Source organism: Neolamprologus brichardi, chromosome 1, assembly GCF_056152115.1.
Source record: "Neolamprologus brichardi isolate AB-2024 chromosome 1, ASM5615211v1, whole genome shotgun sequence".
NCBI classification, from domain to species: Eukaryota; Metazoa; Chordata; class Actinopteri; order Cichliformes; family Cichlidae; genus Neolamprologus; species Neolamprologus brichardi.
Window position 1 is genome coordinate 14,688,231 of NC_142104.1, and position 21,435 is coordinate 14,709,665.

The 21,435-nt window shown below is 40.8% G+C and overlaps 1 protein-coding gene across 3 annotated transcripts in view; it reads left to right on the plus strand.

Moving 5' to 3' along the window:
• Window positions 1-198: 198 nt before the first annotated feature.
• itsn2b (intersectin 2b) overlaps window positions 199-21,435 on the plus strand; it is a 35,020-nt gene continuing 13,783 nt past the window's right edge. The window contains exons 1-22 of one of the 3 annotated variants that reach the window (XM_087835374.1): window positions 199-406; window positions 8,419-8,477; window positions 10,085-10,177; window positions 10,883-10,946; window positions 11,052-11,227; window positions 11,540-11,770; window positions 12,857-12,959; window positions 13,407-13,543; window positions 14,224-14,287; window positions 14,872-15,009; window positions 15,166-15,242; window positions 15,929-16,191; window positions 16,273-16,422; window positions 16,546-16,686; window positions 16,938-17,025; window positions 17,275-17,414; window positions 18,205-18,285; window positions 18,524-18,708; window positions 19,517-20,292; window positions 20,388-20,509; window positions 20,631-20,888; window positions 20,982-21,178. In XM_087835374.1, the coding sequence (XP_087691500.1) occupies window positions 8,471-8,477; window positions 10,085-10,177; window positions 10,883-10,946; window positions 11,052-11,227; window positions 11,540-11,770; window positions 12,857-12,959; window positions 13,407-13,543; window positions 14,224-14,287; window positions 14,872-15,009; window positions 15,166-15,242; window positions 15,929-16,191; window positions 16,273-16,422; window positions 16,546-16,686; window positions 16,938-17,025; window positions 17,275-17,414; window positions 18,205-18,285; window positions 18,524-18,708; window positions 19,517-20,292; window positions 20,388-20,509; window positions 20,631-20,888; window positions 20,982-21,178 (3,491 nt within the window). In that variant the 5' untranslated portion in view covers window positions 199-406; window positions 8,419-8,470. The remainder of the gene's footprint in view (window positions 407-8,418; window positions 8,478-10,084; window positions 10,178-10,882; window positions 10,947-11,051; window positions 11,228-11,539; window positions 11,771-12,856; window positions 12,960-13,406; window positions 13,544-14,223; window positions 14,288-14,871; window positions 15,010-15,165; window positions 15,243-15,928; window positions 16,192-16,272; window positions 16,423-16,545; window positions 16,687-16,937; window positions 17,026-17,274; window positions 17,415-18,204; window positions 18,286-18,523; window positions 18,709-19,516; window positions 20,293-20,387; window positions 20,510-20,630; window positions 20,889-20,981; window positions 21,179-21,435) is intronic. The other 2 variants (XM_035906857.2, XM_035906879.2) reach the window with 2 other exon arrangements.

A 21,435-nucleotide genomic window follows, 5' to 3' on the forward strand; every position in this document is an offset into this window, starting at 1 on the left:
ATTTTAATCTCTTCTCCATTATTCTCCTAGTCTGGCTCCATATTGTATAATATTACCCTCACTTGTCTCTTATCGCCTCCCATCCCATCGATTGTTCTCCTTCTCCATCTGTTCCACTTTTATTCCTCCCTTTCTCTCCCCTCCCACTCGCCGGACGTTAGCAGCGCCCCGCAGGCTCCAATCACTCGTCGTCAGCCATGTTGTTGGTGTGACACACCGAGCTGTCAGCAACAGGTTCTCTGAGCAGAAACGTTGCCAAACTTACATATCTCCTGAAAACGGCAGCTCTCCGCGGATACTAAGTTTTGAGAGCGTGTGTGGGAAACCGTCCAGAAGTGGTGGCTCGTCATTTGCGGCCTCTCTAAAGCTCAGAAGTTGATGTTTTTGAACCGTAGCGGTGAGAGAGGTAGGCAAGCGAAACTGCTTATCTAAGCATGACCGTAAGTTTGATGTTCTCATAATAATCCCTTTATAGACTCCCTGTTGACTTTTCGATATTTTTAATGACTTTTCCGTGTTCGTGTTTCCTTGTGTGCATTGTTTAATTTGAAAATATAAAAGGAAAAAGTGTTCTTTAAAGAGGTGATGCTTCACCGTGGGTGCCAAACAACCTGGGACCGTCAGAGTTGGGTTAGCTTGCTAAGTTGTGTGTTTTCATTAAATGTTTTGTTTGTGGACAATTAGATGAGGAGTGTTTGTTGGCGCTTATTTTATGGCGAAAGTGTATCTGGGAGGTTTGTGGGAGCAGATTTGCAGGAAAGTCTCCTAAATTCCTTTTAGATCAAACTAGTTGAGCAGGTTGCAGGCAGGTCTCAGTGACTGGTGACAAGTGATCAGGGAATGCGACTCTTTCGGTTTATCTAGAGACACATACACAGGTTGTAAATGACGTTACCGTCCCCAAGTGGAAATTTCTGTATGAATTATTGGCCTGCTCGGTGCAAAGTGACCTAATTAGTGAAAGCCGCAGCCCACACAAATATATTTAATGAAAGAATTCAAAATATATTTCTTGTGTTAATTCCAACTCAATAGCTGACAGGGTTACTTCACCATATTTATTATAGGCTACTGTAGATTGGTGCTGCTGCACACAATCGTTCTTCCCTGCGAAATAATCTCTGTTTTTACAATTAGCTAACTGGAGCTAACTGAAATAGTATTGGGATTGTAGAAAACTAACTATTATCCACACATCTGTGCATTTTCTGAACTGCTTATCCAATTCAGGATCGTGGGGGTTCTGGAGCATGTCCCAGCTGTAATAAGATCAGAGGTGGGGTGCACCCTGGACAGGTCGCCAGTCTACCACAGGGCTAACATTAACACCTACAGCCAGCTTACAATCAACAATTAACCTAACATACAAGTCCTTGGGCTGTGAGAGAAAACCCACGCAGAAGGGTCCCAAGCCTGGAGGGTAATCCCATTCCTCCTTGCTGGGAAGTGCTAATCACTGCACCACTATGCCGCTCACTAATAATAATAATTATTGATAATTAAAATATAATGAGGGAAAATTCTTTTAGTTTTTATAAGTCTGGTCAAAGTTGGTCAACAAAACTTAAACCAGGAGGTATTCGTGCTTTTGATCAACTATAACTAAAGTGAAGGTAATAAAAACTTAACTGAAATAAGGGAACAGAATGTGGAAAGTAACTGAACTGAAATAAAAATTAATCTGGAAACATGATAAAATCTACAAATAATATGAACTACTGTGAGTGATGATTGCAAATAAGTTTAGTTAAAAAACTTGGGGGAAAATGCAGTATAACATATTGCAGCATTTATTTTCCTAACTTGGCAGGATGTTGTTTAAAAACCACATCACCACAAAAAATTATCATCAGTTGCTCTGGTGCTGTCTATTTCAGTGCAAATATTTTGTTATTGCATAACACTGATAAGTTGAGAGAGAGTTCTTTTTGCTTTTTTTCAAGAGTCTTTTACCCGAAGGCCAACCTTATTAGAGAGTTGCTTGGAAAACAAATAAGTGACAGAGATTTAGAGAAAATGCTTGAAAGGTCTGGAATGAAGTGCATGCTGAGTGTATCTGCTGTTCTTTTCTTTTGAGAAAAGCAATATTCCACCAGTGTAGCATTTATCCTACCAGCACTGGGTAGTCATTTTGTTCCCCTAAATTGACAGGAAAATACACAAATGTCTCTCTAATAAGGTAACAAAGACTTATGGCCTTTAATATATGTGGGCACATCATGTTTGCGTACATCATCACCTACCAGAGTTCTGTTGTAGGCTATTAAAACCCTGAAATAATCAAAATATTAAAGTGGTTAACATGCTGAGTTAGTACAGGGAGGAGTCTTACCAAGCTGCAGCTCTTTTTGTCCAATCCTAACTTGATGCTTGTCATTTTAATACTGGACACTAAGCAGCTGCCTACCGTTTTCCTCATCCAACTTCCATTTATTATATAAATATTGGCCCGACATTAACTTGTCAGTCAAACCAGACTCGCAGTCTTTTTTAATTTGGCAGTGGTGAAGCATTGCCATGTTTCCACTGAGCCACATGCACAAGCCAAACAACAAATTTAGAAGTGTACGTTCCCCAGCCCTGTCATATTCAGATAGATGGACAAATCACGGTGAGTCAAACCCAGGCTAAAAGAGGGAGAGGTGTGCCATGCCTCTTAAGAAAACAAAATCTGGCATTACAAACATAGTTAATCAAACCCAATCTGAAACGCTGCAGGTTTGCTTTGCAGCCCTGAGCGTGGTAGATGGGTGTTTACTGCAGAGCGGGTAGATGCTGAAATATCACTTTAATAAAACTACCCGTTAGTTGTCTCTGTATTGTGGGAAGGAATTGAAAATACACATTAAAAACAGCTGAAGAGAAAGCTTGGGTAATTTTACTGTACACAAAGGCAGACACAGAGGGGAAGAAAGGGTGTCATTGGGCAGAAACAGAACTGTGGATGGAGTTGATGTCATTGGTGTGAGGTCAGCGAGAGAGGCGGCAGAAAATCAATCATTCCTTAGAACGGCATTCACGCAGTGTTTGTATCTGAAAAGAGCAGTGATGATGACAGGACTGTCAGGGTGCAGTTTTACATGCAAAGTTATGAGAGTTGTTGGGGGTGTTGCTCAAAAGATGGTCACGAATGAGGAACTTCAGCAAGGAGAATATGTTTCTGTTCTCAGTCTTATCCCTATCCCTGACAGTATTACGTCATGTTTGTTATTTCTTGATTCACTCTAAGCAAGGGTGGAATGGCAGTGAGGTACACAGTAGCACAAAGCAAAAGGTATAAACAGACAGAAAGAAAGGCACATATGGTTCAAAGTGTCTACTGAAGAAGCTAAGGTCAGAAACAGTCATGCCATTTATCCAACAGGTTTCACTGTTGTGTATACTAACTGATAGACAAGCAGGTCCACAGCAGAACTCCAAAGAGCAAATTGATATGCATATAAACACAAAAACTCTTGGTTGTAGTTTGTAAAGAAAAGCTCTTTCCGCAATGGAATTTAGACTGTTATGGTCGAAGAAAAATAAGATCTAATGTCCCACTGTTCATTTTAATTATTTTTTTCAGTATACAGTTTTTATGTGGTGTAATGGACATCAGTGTTACTGTTTTGCTGGCTGTTAGCAAGTATAGTACCGTGTTTCACCACCTCTCCACCATTGTGAAAGAGCTGTTTCGTGAACTGCAGGTTGGGACACTGTGAGTCACATGTCTATTTATGTACCAAACTATGACAAAAGCAATGGCTTGTGTATTCACACCAAGATGAGTGGACACATAAGGCAGACTTATGTGTTTTGCTACCCAGGGGTTATCATATTTTCCACTTCTCAGAATTCTAGTTATACAGACAAGCTGTATAACAGCTGTTCTTTTTTGGGTTGTTTTATTTTTAAATCCAGAACTACACAAGGTTTTTAAAAAATATTGTTCACGCACACACTGTAACTCAAAAACAGCATCACACACAAATAGAGCTAGAATTAGGAGGAAGTCAAAGTGTTGGGCATAGGAACATCAGTGGCTTGGATTCTTGCTGTTATTCAGATTTGAAGACATGCATTGCGGTTGCTGCTCTATTATCATTACAGAGAGCTTCTGTTCACTACTACTGTAGTGCATTCAGAGGTTTTTAGACATTCAAGTTTTTATTTCAGTTTTTTTTACAGAACTATGTACATTACGCCACACTTATTGTAAACTCAAATTTTCTTTTTCATTTATATGTTGATTAAAATGCCTTTAGCAGCAGTAACAGCGTCAGTCCTTTGTGGGAATTATCACACATGTTTGACACACCTTTCTTTTGGACGTTTCTACGTTTTCTATCGTTTTTCAAACTCAACACAACTCATAAGGAGTGTTGGTCCACAGTAAATTCACGGTCTATCTGAGAGCTCTGTTGGGTTTGTGCCCAGATTGTGGCAGGGTCAGTTCAAGACTGTCAGTGGAGAGCCACCCTGTGTTTTCTTGGCAGGATCCTTAAGGTTGTTGTCTTGTTGAAAACCACAGATCCTGAGTGCCCAGTCTCTGTCTGGTGTCTCCTGCAAATGCTGTTGGCAACTGTGGCTTTATTTAAAAGTTCATATTTCAAACCATAGACAGCATAAAACACCTACCAGGATGTCACCTTTTGAAGTTTTGTTTTGAAGCCTTGAGATGAACGTCAATAAAGGAAGTCGTTTTCCTAATAGACTTTTATAGGATTAGAAGTTTTTTGCAACTACAGCTATCGCCATCTGGTGGCCACTAGGTAAAATCCACATTTTTTTGGGGGCTTCTTATTTTTGTAACAAGGAAGCTATGTCCATCCTCTTTACGCTCTCTGAGTTAAATTCAACAAACATAAGTAGAATAATATATAGCTCACTTAACTTGTCACGGTTTCCATTGGATCTTCTTTTCTTTTAGTTTCACAAGACTTTTTTTCAGCCTTGCGAGTTTCTCTTGTTTGTCCGGTACTATCTAAGCTCACCACCTTTCACAAATTGTATCTGCCTGTCTGTCTCCTAAATGTAGTTAGAGGTGCATTTTTCTGCTTTTCGTATTTGATAACTATCAGGACATGGCTTCTAGGTGGGTTATTTTGCCTGCTTGCAGTAATGGCACATTCCATCTACAAGGCAGCGGTCTCCTTGATAGAGCGATTCAGTTGTGTCAAAACAGTGCATCTAGTTTAGAATCTGTTTTGCTTTTGCTTTTCCTACTTGTTTTTAGATGTTTTTAAAAGGTTCTGTATCACTGGTTAAGTATAGATGAGGTTAGTTTTTAAGTTAGGTGGAGCTCTGGTTGTTGATCTTCACTCTGATTTTACCTTCGGGGAGTCTATGCAAATGGTGGAGCAGAGGTATTCATTTAGCAGCACAAGGCTTCTACTGAGGCAGTGTGTGTTTATGTGGAGGGCGACTCCAGAAGGTATTTGCATGAAGTTTGCAAAGCTGACTCTGCCACTGAGGTCACTCCTTTGTGCTAGCCAAGTCCGACGTTCAGTCGGTCAGTTGGTCAGGCAAACCGCCCTGTGAGGAAAGTTAGACTGCTTGCTTACTGTGGAAACAGTAAACCTTAAAGCCAACAGTCTGCTGCTTTCTTTCACTTATTCATTCAGATTCCTGTAGTGTTGTATTACCAGACATTAGATTCCATGACTTCAGTGTCCGTGGCTTTCAAATACCTCCATAAGTAAGTACATTTCTTGAAAGGAACAACCAAACTGTCCATTGTCACTGCTGATGGTAATATAGAGTGTACAATGATATGCTCTAAATTCATTTAAAACTAGTATGATTGTATTTGATGCTCTTCATCTAAACAGCTAGGAAAATAGATGGGAGAAGCAGAGGAAAGAATGGATGACCAGAGATATCAAATAAGAGTATGGTCTGACTCGGGAAAGGAAGGAGAGAGGGAGAGTGACAGATGGCAGGCAGTAGATTAGCCCTCTCTTGTTATTCTCTGCCCTTGTAAGAGCGTCAGCCAGGCACTTTCTTTCTGTTTTTTTTCTCTCCCTCATTCATATTCTCATGCACAGGCTTCTTGTCACCAGATATGTCAGTAATCAACTATAAATGACTCTTTAATCTGGAATACTTTGTCAGTTTCAACCACAGCTCTCACGCTTATTTTTTAGGACATTAAAAGCTGCCTCTCTCTCGCCAAGATCTGTGATCACTTCCTGTCAACTGATGTTGGTTAAGGAAATGCTTCTGTTCGTAGGTTAGGCAGGAAGTGCTGAGCGGAATGATTAGAATTTCTCTCCTGCTTTTCCTCCTCCACCTTCATCATGTGAATCTGAGTGGCCGATGGCAGTGTGATGATAACAGGGAAAGCTGTCATTCTAAAGATGCGAATATGAAAGGAAAAGAGAAAATGTGAAGAAAAATAGTTGACATACCAGTCGGACAGTTAAATATTACATCTGTATTCAGTTTTGCATTACTACTGTTATTAATGGTTCTATAAATAAGTTCACACGACATTCACAACTGTCTCAGATCTAAACAATTCTGTTCTGTTGTGCATGTTGTAATGATCATTTAACAGGAAGAGTGCTACAGCAGCCACAGATAAGACCTATAACTATTTCTCCAACCCAGCATGAAGCTACTTACCGGCTTCTGTCAACAAGGAGTTCATATGTGATACATGAGACAGAGTCTGCTACATTTACCCTGTTATTTACATTACAATCAACCCCTGTGCACTGTCCCTATATAATAATATTTTAGTCTGGACCAAAGTACTGGGACAGACCTGGCTGATCACACAATCACATGCTATTACTTGAAACTTATAAACCCCAACCTTCAAGAAGAAGCTGAGCCTCCTACTACATAAAACAGGTTTATGCAACAATAGGCTAATTCCCACACTTTGTTTGCAAGTGCATGACTCAACAAGAGCGGTTTCAAAGCCTGATGAGATAGAGAGAGAAAGAGTCATAGTCACTGCTAACAGGAAGGCAGGTTTAAAGTCATTAAGAGTATTGGTTTGTCGCTTTAGTGTAGTAGCTTGTCTTTACTCATTTTCAACAGTTGAATGTTGACTTTACTCTAGATGGACATATCGTAATCTTATCTATAGCTACAAATTGTGGACAAAGACTGAAAGTGTGTAAGCAGCAAAACAACATCTGGGCTTAGTCTTAAAGGGCGCTCACACAGGAAACAGTGTGCTTGTTGAGCGTTGGTTTGTTGCTGAATATTGGTAACCAGTGGAGTTCGTTTTGTGGTTGTCTAGGTAAAGCTCGAAGGCAGGACTGGGTAATTTTCCCCAGGGGTCACACAAGAAGCTCGCACCATTGTAAAATGGTAAATGGCCTGCATTTGTATAGCGCTTTTCTAGTCCTTAAGGACCCCAAAGCGCTTTACACTACATTCAGTCATTCACACCCATTCACACACTGGGGATGGCAAGCTACATTGTAGCCACAGCTGCCCTGGGGCGCACTGACAGAGGCGAGGCTGCCGGACACAGGCGCCACCTCTGACCACCACCAGTAGGCAAATATGGGGTTAGTATCTTGCCCAAGGATAGTTGGCATGCAGCCAGGAGGCAGCCTGGGATCGAACCACCGACCTTCTGATTAGTGGCTGACCTGCTCTGCCACCTGAGCTAAAAATTAATTACCTACCCCTGTGCTAAGGTGTCTTTCACTGTCATATTTCAACTAATGCTATCCTTTGATTAGACTGTTGCCTTTATGACCTGGACCCACATAAGCTTTAGAAAACAGACAGCTGGAAATATCCTAACAGGATTGATTCTTGTATTGTGAAACTTACAGATTTTTCAAGAGTCTACAAAAACCTTTCTTCTATTGCTCTTAGGAAAAAAATGTAAATGGTTGTAATTGTACCATTTGCTATAATTAAGTAGTCCTATCATGGACTGCAGTTGAACAAAAACTTTGTGTCTATAATAATAACTTGATGGTGTTTGCATCACACTGGGGAATAAACATGAACAAAGTATAACATCGGTACATCAAACGTGGGTAGTTTTTTGAAGAAGTGGTGTCTGTTTAACACCAAAGGGCTGTAGATCCTTTGTTCAGTCTACATTAGCTGATCAAACAGAACTGAACAGGGGTTTGTATTCCTGGACACAGTAAATGTAAATAAGTGCGTGTCGGTTTAGCTTTTGTAGTAGCATGGATTGCACTCTGGCCGCTACGACGTCAGTGTTGATAGTACTGAAAAAAGTCCATGTGGTTGAAAAGATTTGGGATGTGGCCAAAGTGAACAGGAGAAGCCCTGTTTGACTCTGCTGACCGACCAGAATCGCTCTCTCTCTCTCTCTCTGCCTGGTCTGTCTCTGTACCTCTCTCTGCCTTTTTATCTCCCTGCTCTCTATGACAGTACTGTCCTCTCTTAGCTGCAGTATTGACTGATGACTGGGCCGTGATTATGTGTGTTTTGCAGATGGCTGTGAACAGTAGCTGAGGACGTCACTGGGAGTTCTCCACCTGCGAAAATGAATGGTAAGACCACTGTGTTTTGTGTGTATAAAGGACAGTGTTAAATCTGTGTGGAGAATGAAAGAAAGAAAGAGGGGTGTGTGAATGTGGCTCTGCAGAGCTGCTGAGGCCAACATAAGGCTAGTTTTAGTGATAATTGCTGGGTTGTGTTTGGCCTATGTTTGTGTACATATTCTTGACCAGCTTCTTTATAGTTTGACACAGTTGTGCTAATTTTGAAGTCTGGTCCATATCTTTTCTTTTCTTTCTTTCTTTCTTCTTTTTTTTTTTTTTAAACCCACCAGGTTTACTGATAGCTTCAGTGACAGAACTAAAGTACCCAGTAGTATGTTTTTGGTGTTGGTGCAGTTTATATATGTTGTAGGGCTGTGCAATATGACCAAAATCTCATATCCCGATATAAGAATTCTATCGTCCCGATAACGATATAAATCACAAAAATGTAACATTTTCTGTAAATTCTGTGAATCTCGGGCGTGAAGTGTTTCCTGCTGCGCGTCATGTAGCTGGAGTCGAGTGTTTTAACAGATGCATGAAACCATACATTTTTAGACATAAGTTGTAACGGCCGCTGTTTTCTTTGAGTATTTATTACACGGCGTGCTGCGGGGAAAAGCCTGTTCTAACGTTTGAGTCTAAGGTTTATTTTTTAGCACCTGGCAGCTCTTTTTTACTTCTCATCCGTAAACAATCTGCTCTTTCACATGATTCAGTTTATGAAAAGTCTTTTGAAAAGTCTCAACAGGATCTTGAGCTTTATTGTGAAAAGGTTTATGTGGAACATAAACAAGCGGACACGCAATGGTGTTACCGTCGTTGTTGCTAACAACAACGCATAAAAACAGGCGCTTGTCCTTCCATAGTGTGGTTATATTAAATATAAGAGAAAGAGAGAACTTGAAGAAATTAATATAGCCACTACAGTGACCATCAAAACGATGAAAAAATATTGCCGAAAACAGTTTATTTTGCGACACCACGAAACAAACGATAGCGTAAAATGAAACGATAGACGTTTTTATATCGTCATCCGATATATATCGTTATGTTAAAATGTAAATGCTCGCTCCATGTTCCACCAGCAACTTGGCTGCTTCAACACGCTCCTCATCGCATGCAAGATGGAGAGGTGTGTCGCCCTGTGAGTCCTGAATATTTGTTGATGCACTCTGTTTGAGAAGCAGCTGGATGAGCTGTTATATATATATATATATATATAAAACAGCCCTAATATGTTGGTGTTGTTGATATATCGTGGAGTAAACAGTCTTGGTGAAGAGCAGTAAAAGTGTCTTGTTTTGCACTTAACAAAGTGAAAATTGAGCTTCATTATCACTTTGTCAATACTGGTGGATTCCCAGTGTCTGCCTGCTGCTGAGGCTGACGTCAGGGGACTCTTTATCTGTGTCAGTTGGTCTGTGTGTATGCACCTGTCTTCCTGTTTCCTTTTTTTTACGCCTGTGTAATCTTGTGAAGTGAACTGAATATCTGATAAATTAGCTGACATTAATTAGAAAAATTAAACCTGCTACTTCTTGGGGTCTATTTGCCTGGTATTATTTAATCTCACTGGCTATGACTGAAACTTTACATTTCCTTTCCCCCCTCAGGTGGTCCAAGTGTGTGGGCAATCTCCCCAGAGGAGAGGGACAAACATGATCAGATGTTTGACTCCCTCTCCCCAACGATGGGCTACGTCACAGGTACAGACATTTAAACATGCTGTTTGTCCATGATTCACACAGTGACTGGATGCCGGTTTTCAGAGTGCTATTTTATCATGATGAAACTGGAAATTACAAATGGCTGTGACTCAGTTGGTATCCCTAATCCCCAGCTCCTCCCCATGCTGGAGTGTCCTGGTGCAAGACATTGAATACTAGGTTCCTTCAGATGGCATGCCAGTGCCTGTGTATAGAAGTAGAAAACATTGTAAAGCGCTTTGTAGCACCAATAAGGTTGAAAAATGCTTTATTAATGAAAACATGTGGCCTGAGGACCAGAACCGACCTGTGGACCATCTCAGTCTGCCCTGCAACATCCTAAAAGGACAAAAACAGGTTTAGAGGCATCGTTATCTTAAGTGCCTCTGTATTTTTTAATTTGTGTCTTCAGTTACCTATGCAGTGCTAAACATTAAACAACTGGCAAGATGCATATAAATGTTGATGAAATATTTGGATGGAATTTTAGTGAGTGTCTAAACGAGGGTGGCCTGCTGGAGAAAATGTTACCCACCTGTGATTTACAGTAATAAACAGACACGTACAAATACAGATGCTCAAGCGACGAGGCACATGTAAATATAACCAATATAACATATGTATTAAAGTCCAGATAGTGATGTACAACCTCATACTTGTAAACTGACACTTTTTTGTTTTCTTCCCTCTCTGTTTTTTTTATAGGAGACCAGGCAAAGAAGCTTTTCCTTCAGTCAGGGCTGCCTGCATCAGTGTTGGCTGATATATGGTGAGAGAAACACAGACTCACAGTGGATAAGATGCTGTGCTTGAGAGGATCTTCCTGAGAACCCATCACCGTTTCCTTGCTTATGTTTTGTGTTCTGTCTCCCAGGAGCCTGGCCGATATGAATAAAGATGGGAAGATGGACCGGCTGGAGTTTTCTGTTGCTATGAAGCTTATAAAGCTAAAACTTACGGGTACACCACTTCCCTCATCGCTTCCAATCATCATGAAGCAGCCTCCAGTGCGTGCTCCCACCATGAACAACCCCACCAACCCTGCCTATGGTACGATATTATTATTACATCGTACACTATAGCAGTGAATGTGAGTTTGTTAGAAAATTACCATTTTACTATTTGCAAATATGTGGAGTTTTCCTTTAATGGACATGGCCCACAAAAACGGGAAAGAACGAGCTGCTAGGGCTCCTAGGTAGAAGCGAAAATATGATTTTTTTTTTTTTTGATTTTTTTATGAAGATCCTCCATTCAAAGATTTTGGAGCACTTAGACTAATCTAAACTGTGTCTGACTGATTGTTTCCATGCATGCATTTAGTCACTGTGATCAAAAATGGTGTATCTAATTGTGTCATAGGAATTGGCTCTATGATGCATGGAACAAACCTTGCCATGTTGACTCCTATGGCCGTGTCACCTATGACACCAATGACGGGCCTCAGCCCAATGGTTCCTTCATCATCAGGAATGAACCCACTAATGATGTCCACTGCCCCCACGCCCCTGGTTCCAACTATGGGAAATACCACAGTACCAAATGGCACCATGGGTCTCCTCCAGCCAATTTCTTCTGGAGGTTTGAATACTGGTATGTGTAATTCTCTTTTCCATTAATCAGTTAGCTGTCATTTTTGTCTTTTTCATCTTGTGTCTGAGAGACTTCTAACAGAAAATCTATTAGGATATTATTAAATATGCTACACTTTAAATATTCCAGGTTATCATAGCGCTTTGTGTTATCTGATCAATGTTTATCATGCTAGTTGATCAGGTTGTCACAGCTGAAAACTAACTAAAGAAGCAAGTCCATGAAGCACCCTAAAAGAGAACTTTGTTCTGAAGATTTTCAAAGTTTTTCTGTTTTAAGAGAAGTTTTTGTCCAACAACTTGAACAACTTTGGTTTTGTTTATTTATTTTTTTTAAGATTAGTACATTTGGAAAAGAGTGTATTAAATATTCTGCCAGCTTTTGAACATGATAAACTTGCATTAGCTAATAGTGCGCAGGATTTGTATGCAAACTTCACCAGGATTGGAGTTTGGCTGCAGCAGCTTGGTAGTGCTTAAGTTTTGGAGTCCACTTAAAACTAGATCTAGATCCACAAATTTTGCATCACGTCGATGCTCTTAAGAAAATACCTCAAACTAATCAGAAACTAGATATCCTTTTGGTTGGGGGACTCGAATAATGCATGTTATGGAAGAAATGTTCACCTTTTACTTAAGTGTGATCTGTTAGACAGCTCTTGTTTGTCTTTTTGGTTATTGCTTTCTTGATGCTTATCAGCTGTTTGTTGTAGCATGAAAACTGCTGAGGAGAAATGCTGGCTGTTCTCTCATATTAAATACTGTATATTTGCTGACGATGAAGCATTTCTGGGTATTTTAAGGGAAAACCAGGAAAATGGAATGGCTCCTGTCCTGTTTTGCACAGTCAGGTTTCTGTCTCATCTCCATACAAATGGCCTCCCTGTCCTTGACAAGGTTACAACAGTGATCACAGTACATTAATATAAGGCCTCTGCCATTTAAGAAAACTGGAAAGACAGAACCCTCAACTTTTCCACCAAGTAAAAAAGAACATCACATTTTGTAATTGTGGTTAAGTGTGTGAATAACATTTTGTGCCCTATTGTTGAAATATGATTAACGTGTGTGTGTGTCTCTGCTCCAGGCCTACCTCTATCTGCGACCTCTTACGCCTCTCCGCTTGGACGCGCCTCTTCTCCTGCTGGTATAAACATGGCCCCAACACTGCTAGACCTGGGATCTGGCAGGTAAGACCTGCACATATACGTAAGCATGTCTGGGCAACCTCTGACTTGTTTACCTTGTCAGTTTCTTTTAGCCCTTTTCAACTAGTACCTGCTCATCTCAACTGGGTCTGTAGGGTTTCCATTAAGTGTTAGAACTCGGTTCTAGGTACTTTTTACTAACTACTCAACCAGGGTCCCAAGTGATCTGAGTCGACACAAAAATGTGACAACAACAGCAACAGACAACAGACTGCCTGCCACTGACTGCCGATTCAATGGTGTCAAAAGCGACTACTCACAAAAATCCGCTCCGTGATGCATACAAATGACATTACAGGACTTCTGGCCGCTTTGCTATACGTCAGAAGAATAAAATTTCAGAAATTGAGTTGAGTCAAGCTGAGTAGGTATTAATGGGAAAGGGCTATTATGCGTACAAATGTAAACACTTGGTGTATTGTTTTTCAGCTCCAGTTCTTCAACCCCATCTGTGATGTCCCCCATGAATGCTGTTCCCAGTGACTGGGCTGTGCCACATGCTTCCAGACTTAAATACAGACAGCAGTTCAACAGCTTGGATAAACAGATGATTGGATACCTCACTGGTATAATGCATTTATGTGTATGCCCACTGTATAGGTTATATAAAACCAAACCATTTATGGAATTTAGGTGTAGAGACAGTCGCTGATGACTTCATTTCCCTCCCTCTTTTTTTCCTCTGTATCAACCTTTAGTTAGCTTTAAGTAGGGGAGGCTATAGTAGCGGGTGTGTTCAGTCACAGTGTTTCTCAACACACACATGCACACAGTCAAGTATTTGTTTGTCCTTTTGTTCTGCAAACCTTGTAAAACCTGTTCTTATGAAAAAACAAAGATTTATTGAAATGAGAATGAAGGTCGGATTTTTTTTTCCAATTTTCTTAGTAATGCAACTTGACTGTTATTACGCAGTCTGTATGGTAACAAAATTACACAAAGGGCTTCTTTTATTCCTTCAAGTTTTGTGTCCTTGTAGACCTTTGTAAAAAGCTGAGTGTTTTCATGCTGTCATAGACTGTTTAGCATCATCTGCTTTTTAGAATTTTGAAACTTTGTACAATGTCACTCTAGGAAAAATTGGTTATGGTGTTGCAACTGCTTCCTGTCGTCACCACACGTTATATGTAGATTAATTCATATATCATCAGCCACTGTACTATTTCACACACACCACTTCTTTCTTCTTCCACACCCCCACACCTCTGTGCTCCACAGCTCTGACATTTGTTCCTCTTCTTACCAGGTCTGCAGGTGAAGGGTGTGATGGAAAGTACGATGCTGACAAAAATACAACTGGCCTCCATCTGGTAGGATTATGTGTGTATTTTGGTGTGTCTGAACATGTCTTTTGATTACTACGTTCAGGTTTGGCAGCCAGAAGTACGAAAGGTCATTCAGTTGTAGCATTATCACAATACCGCTTTCATTATTAAGGAAGTAATTGTTTTTTGTTTTAAGAATGCTGTTCCCAGTATCTATTACTTGTTAAAATGGGTTAAAACTTCTGACAATAGATTTGCTGGGGTTTTTTCTTTGTTTGTTTTTCTTTTGTTCTACAATATTTTTTACGCAACTGAATACAGCAGGATTTATCAAATCAAATGGACATGTTTTCTACAGTTAGCTACTTAATGCTATAACTGTTAATTGTTTTTATTGAATTTGGTTGAGTTAGTTTTATATGATCATGCATCTTGTGCTTCAACACCTAGTCTGGTTATGTCAGAGCAGCAAGTCCAATAGCTGTAATATTGATGTTGTAATTGTAAATATGAGGTCCAAATATTCCTGAGTAACAATATTTATTTCCCATGAATATTATTCTGCTGCATTTAAGTATGATAAGTGTAAATTATGTTTTATAAAAGTCCAACTTGCAAATTTCCTGCAGGAATTTAGCAGATGTGGATAAAGATGGCAAGCTACAAGCGGAGGAGTTTATTCTGGCAATGCACCTCGTGGATTTGGCAAGGAGCAGTCAACCACTGCCATTAACACTGCCAACTGAGCTGGTACCACCCTCACAGAGGTATGTGGACACACATGTTCTGCTTGACCAAACCTCTCCAACATTCTCTATATATATAAATGCTTGACGTAAGGCTTTTTGCACAAAACCTTGTTATTATGTGAGTGATGTTGCATGCTGTATTTTCAAAGAAACTGATTGAAATCTGTATTGCAGGAGCGCCACGAATGGCCTCAGCTCTTCCCTGATTGATAACTTGGAAATTGAACCTCCACAGAAACCAAAAATGAACAGTCAGTACTACCAATAAACACAACCAACTCACACAGGCAGCAGCCTTTTTAAACTGAGGGTTCATGTGCAGCCAGCAGCTATGGATCATAAATATTTATTTTATTTTTTTGCACACACTGAGAAATACTAATATAATGGGTGTAGTTTGAGTTTCCCCTCTTCTTGTTTTTCCGTAACTGCATTTCGCATGTAAACCGTCTCAGCTTTAACCCTCTTTTTTCTCTCTCTCTCTGTTTCCTTGGTTCACTACTATGGACTTCAAATAAGACGAGTTACAAAACTTGCAGCTCATCTGTGTGTTTCCCATGTAGTGCATAGATTGACTACCAAAAATACAAAAGAAAATGATGCACAGATTAAAATAATCTTATCATAAATATGAGAGAAGCTGCGCATAGTAAAATGGAAACAGTCGGTCAAACTCTAGTAATAAGTCTGAGTCTTTAAAGAACAGCATCTGGAATGTGGTGCACGTATTGGTGACTTAGGCTACAAGTAGCAGCTGGAATGTTTGGACATGGTTAAATGCTAATCCTCTAAATCTTATAAAAATCATTTACAATTTTTTTTAAGACATGATCTCAAATAAATAATCAGTATTTAGTCACATACATGTTTACAATTCTTTTCTTAATGTTACATGAACAGTGCGGTGATCAGTCATGTCTTCCTACTTTATTTTCAGTATCATTTGAAGATAAATTCAAAGCAAACTTGGAACGAGGGAATGCGGAGTTGGAGAAAAGACGACAGGCCCTACTGGAGGCTGAGAGGAGGGAGCAGGAGCGGCGTGCTCAGAAAGAGAAAGAAGAGCGAGAGAGGAGAGAGAAGGAGGCTCGGGAGGCTGAGGAGAGAAGGAGGAAAGAGGAGGAGAGGAGGCTCGAGCTCCAAAGAGAGCTGGAGAGACAGAAAGAGGAAGAACGGCAGAGGGAGATAGAGAGAAAAGAGGTGAGGTGAACGTCTCTGAATGAGTTGGTTTGTTCGCAGTGATGCGTGGTGTACTTACTTCTGTGTGTCCGTTTATTCTAGGCTGCACAGCGGGAGCTCGAGCGTCAGAGAAAAGAGGAGTGGGAGAGGAGGAGAAAAGGAGAGCTCCAGTTAAAGAAGGAACAGGAGCAGGATGAAATCACCAAACTGAAAGCTAAGAAGAGGAGCCTGGAGTTGGAGTTGGAGGCAGTGGTGAGTGCTGAGGAGACATCTCAGTCCAACATAGAGCAAAAATACTTTCTGTCTACATGTTGTGGAGGTTTTTGAAGCTGAGGGTTTATCTCATCTCTTTTCTTCTGTCTCTACCTCTTTTAGGGTGACAAGCACCGTCAGATCTCTGACCGCCTGCGTGACTTTCAGAACAAGAAAAAACTTCAGAAGACTGAGCTTGATCTTAACAATCAAAGGAAGGAGGCACGCCAGCAGGATATTAACAATCTGCAGAAACAAATTGAGGTCTGTGCTTTTTCTTCCCCCTTTTTTTTTCTGAGATCATTTCTGAGTTTCATTCAGTTTCTTGTGTATTTCTATAATATTATAATATGACATTTAGTGCTGAAAGTAGCAAGGATAGTTGTTTAGTAGTTTACCTATGTATATGAGTATTGCTTTATTGAGAGGGTGTGTGTCTGTTAATCTTTTTTGAAACTCCGCCCCCCTCCAGTGATGCATTTTTTTTTCTTTTCTTTTTGTTTTTTATCTGTTAGGAGTTCCAGAGAAAGTTGTCCCACTTGACTCCGGAGCAGAAAAGACTGACTGAAAAGCTGAAAAATATGTCTCTGAATAACCTGCCTGGTTAGTAGTGAAAAATTAACATGCCAAGCTTTGGACCATCAATCATAGAAAAATGGAAAATAAAATGAAAAGAATACCTCTTATATGGCAAATTGATTCATTTTAATTATCACGGTTTTCATTATACTTGTTGTAATTATAGTTACTTAATACATGCAACCAGAAGAAGTAAATGCAAACAATTTATGAATTGTTGTCTGATAGATGTACCACCAGTTACCGCAGTGACTGTATTTTATCTGCTTGTAGCATCGACAATGTCCAGCCTAAAAGGGAGCATGACGGAGAAAAAAGGGACGTGTATGAAACTGCGAGAACAGCTGGAAGTTCTGGAGAAAGAGACGGCTGCCAAACTAGCAGAAATGGACCAGTATAACAAAGACATGCAGGTAGGAATCTGTCACTACTTCAGTCTGCTTATTGGCCAGATGCGTGTGGGGCAGGAGCAACAAAGTAAATACAGGTAGAAGGTGCTGTGTTCTCGTCTCGTGGCTAATAAACTAAGCAAGCCCTTAGTTTATTTTACAGCTAGTAGGTACAGTTTGTGTTCTTTGCATGTCTGTGGTACCGAGTTATGTTGGATTTAAACGGACTAAACACTGCAGGTGTGAAAACAGCCTTAGAAAACTCTCATGAGAAAATGTTGAATGCTTGTTTTTGCAGTCGTTGAGATTCATGGCAGCCGTGTCAGGGAACAATAGTTAATGTCTTCTTACAGTTCTTCTGGAATGTGTAGGATGGTTTCCATCCTTGATAAGTTAAGGGCCAAAATCTCAAGCTCTGTGGATTATATTATTTTTTTGCACTTATTCTCAGCAGTGCAAAATCGTAGAACTGTAAAGCTTTGATAAAAAGGGGCTGCTAGTTTGGATCGACTTCCTTGAAACGTATTTATTTTAATTTTTTTAAGGAGACTGTTTTCCTAATATAAATTTAAAAGCAGTGATTTAACAAATTGCATATTAGACTGTGTCCTTTACAGCTGATCACTAATATTGCTTCCTGGCCCTTGAGGCCTTTTTTGTCTTTCTCCTTCTCTGCCATACTTCCTACTTTGGCATCTGATACGACATCTTAAACTTTGATTCCTCTTTTTCCTCGTCTTCTGGACATTTCTGCTCTTCCCTACACTGGATCCTTTCCTCTCTTCCCATTCGCCCATCTCATTCCCCTTTTTAGTGTGTGGGTGCTGAGGAGTCAATACTCCAGGCTCTCCTCTCTCTGCTGGCCTGCCTCCGTAACCTCTTCTACCTACTAAAGGTTTTTGCTTTAGGTCTCATTATTGTTCTTGCCTTGTTGTATCTTTTGTTTTGGTACCCTATTTTTTTTCTTTCTTTTCTACTTTTTCTCATGCCCGCCTGCATAATATTTAGTCAGGTGTTTGATGCTGTTTGTTTATAGGCCTTAGACTGTGCCCATGTCCGTCTCGCATCCTTTAATTCAACCATTTATCTTTCAGACTGCTAGTAATTATGTGAACTATCTTTGCTTACACCAGGAACTGAGAGAGACCCAAAGAAATCAGCAGGCTGCACTGGAGAAACTGCACAGCATAAAAGAAGACAAACTGCATGAGCTCATGCGAAAGAAGGAGCAAGAAGAGGAGATGAGGAGGAAGGAAGAAGAGAGGAAACGACAAGAGGAGGAAAGGAGGCGCAGGGAGGAAGAGGAAGAGGCTCAGAGGTACACTTTGAATTTACATTTGTGTGTTATAAATATTAGTCATCAGTTATACAGCAGATGCCATATGCTCTTTTTCCAACCAACACAAAACGTATTAAGATGTTATTGAATACTGGATATAATTTGTTATTTAGTCAAGTTTGATGATGTTGTTTACTTTAAAAATAACCTTTTTTGTCATGATCAAAAGCCAATAGAAAAAAATGTAACAACTCCATATACTGATAATGCACACAATTCTGAGATGAAAATAATGTCATCAGTTCAAAAAACAAAACCCCAAAATATGCAGGATCCATATCAAACAATTTGCGCTGAGATTGACACTTTAGTAGATCCAAAACTTTTAGCCTAGAAAAGGTTCCCGTGCCATGGCGAGCATCTTCTGTTTGTCCTCAGAAGGTTTTTGTAATTATGTTCTTCAAACCAGTTCAAATAGCTTTGGATTAACTTTTGAGATATTTTTCCTACATGGCCTCTTCTCAAAACATTTAAATCTTTCTGCCTTTTCTTCAGTTATCTTTATATCAGTTTAACTTAGTAATAGTTAAATTCATAATGACCAGTTAATAGTGCGTTAATTTGAGGTGTGTATGCCTTATAAACTCCACTGGGCACATTTCCAGTCCTCTGATGTGATTTAGGTCTCAAATTCTTCTGGGCTGGGGTGGAAGGTGTGGTGCACCCTGATATATTGGTGGTTGTGAGAAATAGCTTGGTTGTTTTGAATATTTTCTCACATCATCACAAATAATTTTTTCATTTTAATGTTCAGACTTTTAAAGCTTGTTTTTTTTCTCACTTACAGGCGTATTAGGATGGAAAGGGAGCGTCAGAGAAAGCTTCAGGAAGAGAGGGAGGCCAAACAGAGGGAAGAGGAGGAGAGACAGAGACAGGCTCTCATCCAGGCTGCCAAGGAGCAGGCAGAACGAGAGCTCAGAGCAAGGGAGGAGGCAGAGCGGAGAAAACGAGAGGAAGAGGAGAGAAGGAAAAGAGAAGAAGAAGAGCGCCAGCACCAAGCAGAGAGGCGGAGGCAGGAGGAGGAGAGGCGAAAGCTGGAGGAGGAGAAGAGGAAGCTAGAAGAAGAGAGGAGAAAACTGGAGGAGGAGAGGAGGCAGGAGGAGAAGAGAAGGAGAGAAGAGGAGGAACGACGCAGAAGGGAGGAGGAGGAGAGGAAGAGGTTAGAGGAGGAGCGGAAAAGGTTAGAAGAGGTGCGTTGGGAAGAGGAGCGCCGAAGGGAGAGAGAGGAGGAGGAGAGGAGAAGACAGAGGGCTGCTGAAGCAGCTTTCCGAGACGCAGAGGAAAGGCGAAAGCAGGAGGAGGAGGAGAAGAGGAAGCGGGAAGAAGAGAGGAGAAGGCTTCATCAGCAGCAGGAGGAGGAGAGGAAGAGGCGTGAGGAGGAGAGAAAAAGGGCAGAAGAGGAGAGGAAGAGAAAGGAGGAGGAAGAACAGAGAAGGAAAGCTGAAGAGGAGAGAAAGCGGAAGGAGGAGGCGTCTCGTCAGCAGAAGCAGCAGCAGCAACCACCAAAAACAGGAGGGAAGATTGATATTCAAGCTCTGCTGAGAGGGCTGGAGGAGCGGAAAGGTGTGAGGGACAGTTGCATGTTTTGAAACCTTTATCAGCTTCTGTTGTCTTTGTTTGGATCACTTCACTTTATGATGTCTGATTTGGTGCTACAGGTGGGCAGCCGAGGGCCAAGCAGCACAGGAAGTCAGCATCGCTCACATCCTTCAAAGCAGTCTACCCATTTACTGCACGAAACAACGAAGAGCTCAGCCTGGAAGCAGATGACATCATCGAGGTAGGAATAAAATCAGGGCTTCACTCTTTTCTTTTCTTTTTTCTTTTTTTTTTCTGTTGTTGTTGTTTTTTGACCCTCAGCTTTTAACTTTCCTGTCTCAAACCTTCTCTCCTCTGCTCAGGTTGATGAGACGACAGAGCGAGAAGAAGGCTGGCTGTATGGCAGCAAGCAGGGGACGATGGGCTGGTTCCCAGAGAGCTACGTCGAGAGAGTGGGCCCATCGAATACAGCTGATAGCACTGCTCCTGCTCCTCCTGCTAAACTACCGCTGCAGTCACAGCTTAGTAATGCTCTTAAGGCTGCCAAAGTGTCCGGGACAAAATCCGCCTTCACACCAACACATTCTCCAAACCCTGCAACTTCTGAGAGTCAGGAACAGGTGAGGGCTTCACACAGCACTTACTGCTCCTTACAACTGTATAATTATTATGTGGATAGGTTCAACCTCTCTGTGCTGTTATCTTTTCATCAGCGGGTGGTGGGTACCCTGTTAGCCCAGGCGCTCTGTTCCTGGACAGCAAAGACAGATAGTCATCTGAACTTTAATAAGGACGATGTGATTCAGGTATTGGAGCAGCAGGAGAACTGGTGGCTGGGAAAACTGAACGACGAACAGGGCTGGTTCCCTAAAACATATGTGAAACCTATTGGAGAAGATGAGGGTTCAAAGTAAGTACTTATGTGTGGATCTTTACTTTTTCTAAGACATTAGCAGATTTTTCCTTCTTGGATCTTGGATTTGGATTCAAAATCTCAACAGTCTTTTATAGCCTTGGAAATGGAAACGCTTCCTGTTATTTTAGTTTGTGATAATACTAACAAGCCTCATTGTGAATGATTTTTTTTTCCTTTCCTTTTAGGAGACACTTTCTTCCTGAAACTTTACTGTAATGAAATACGCAGCTTAAAGAGTAATTCAGGCTGCA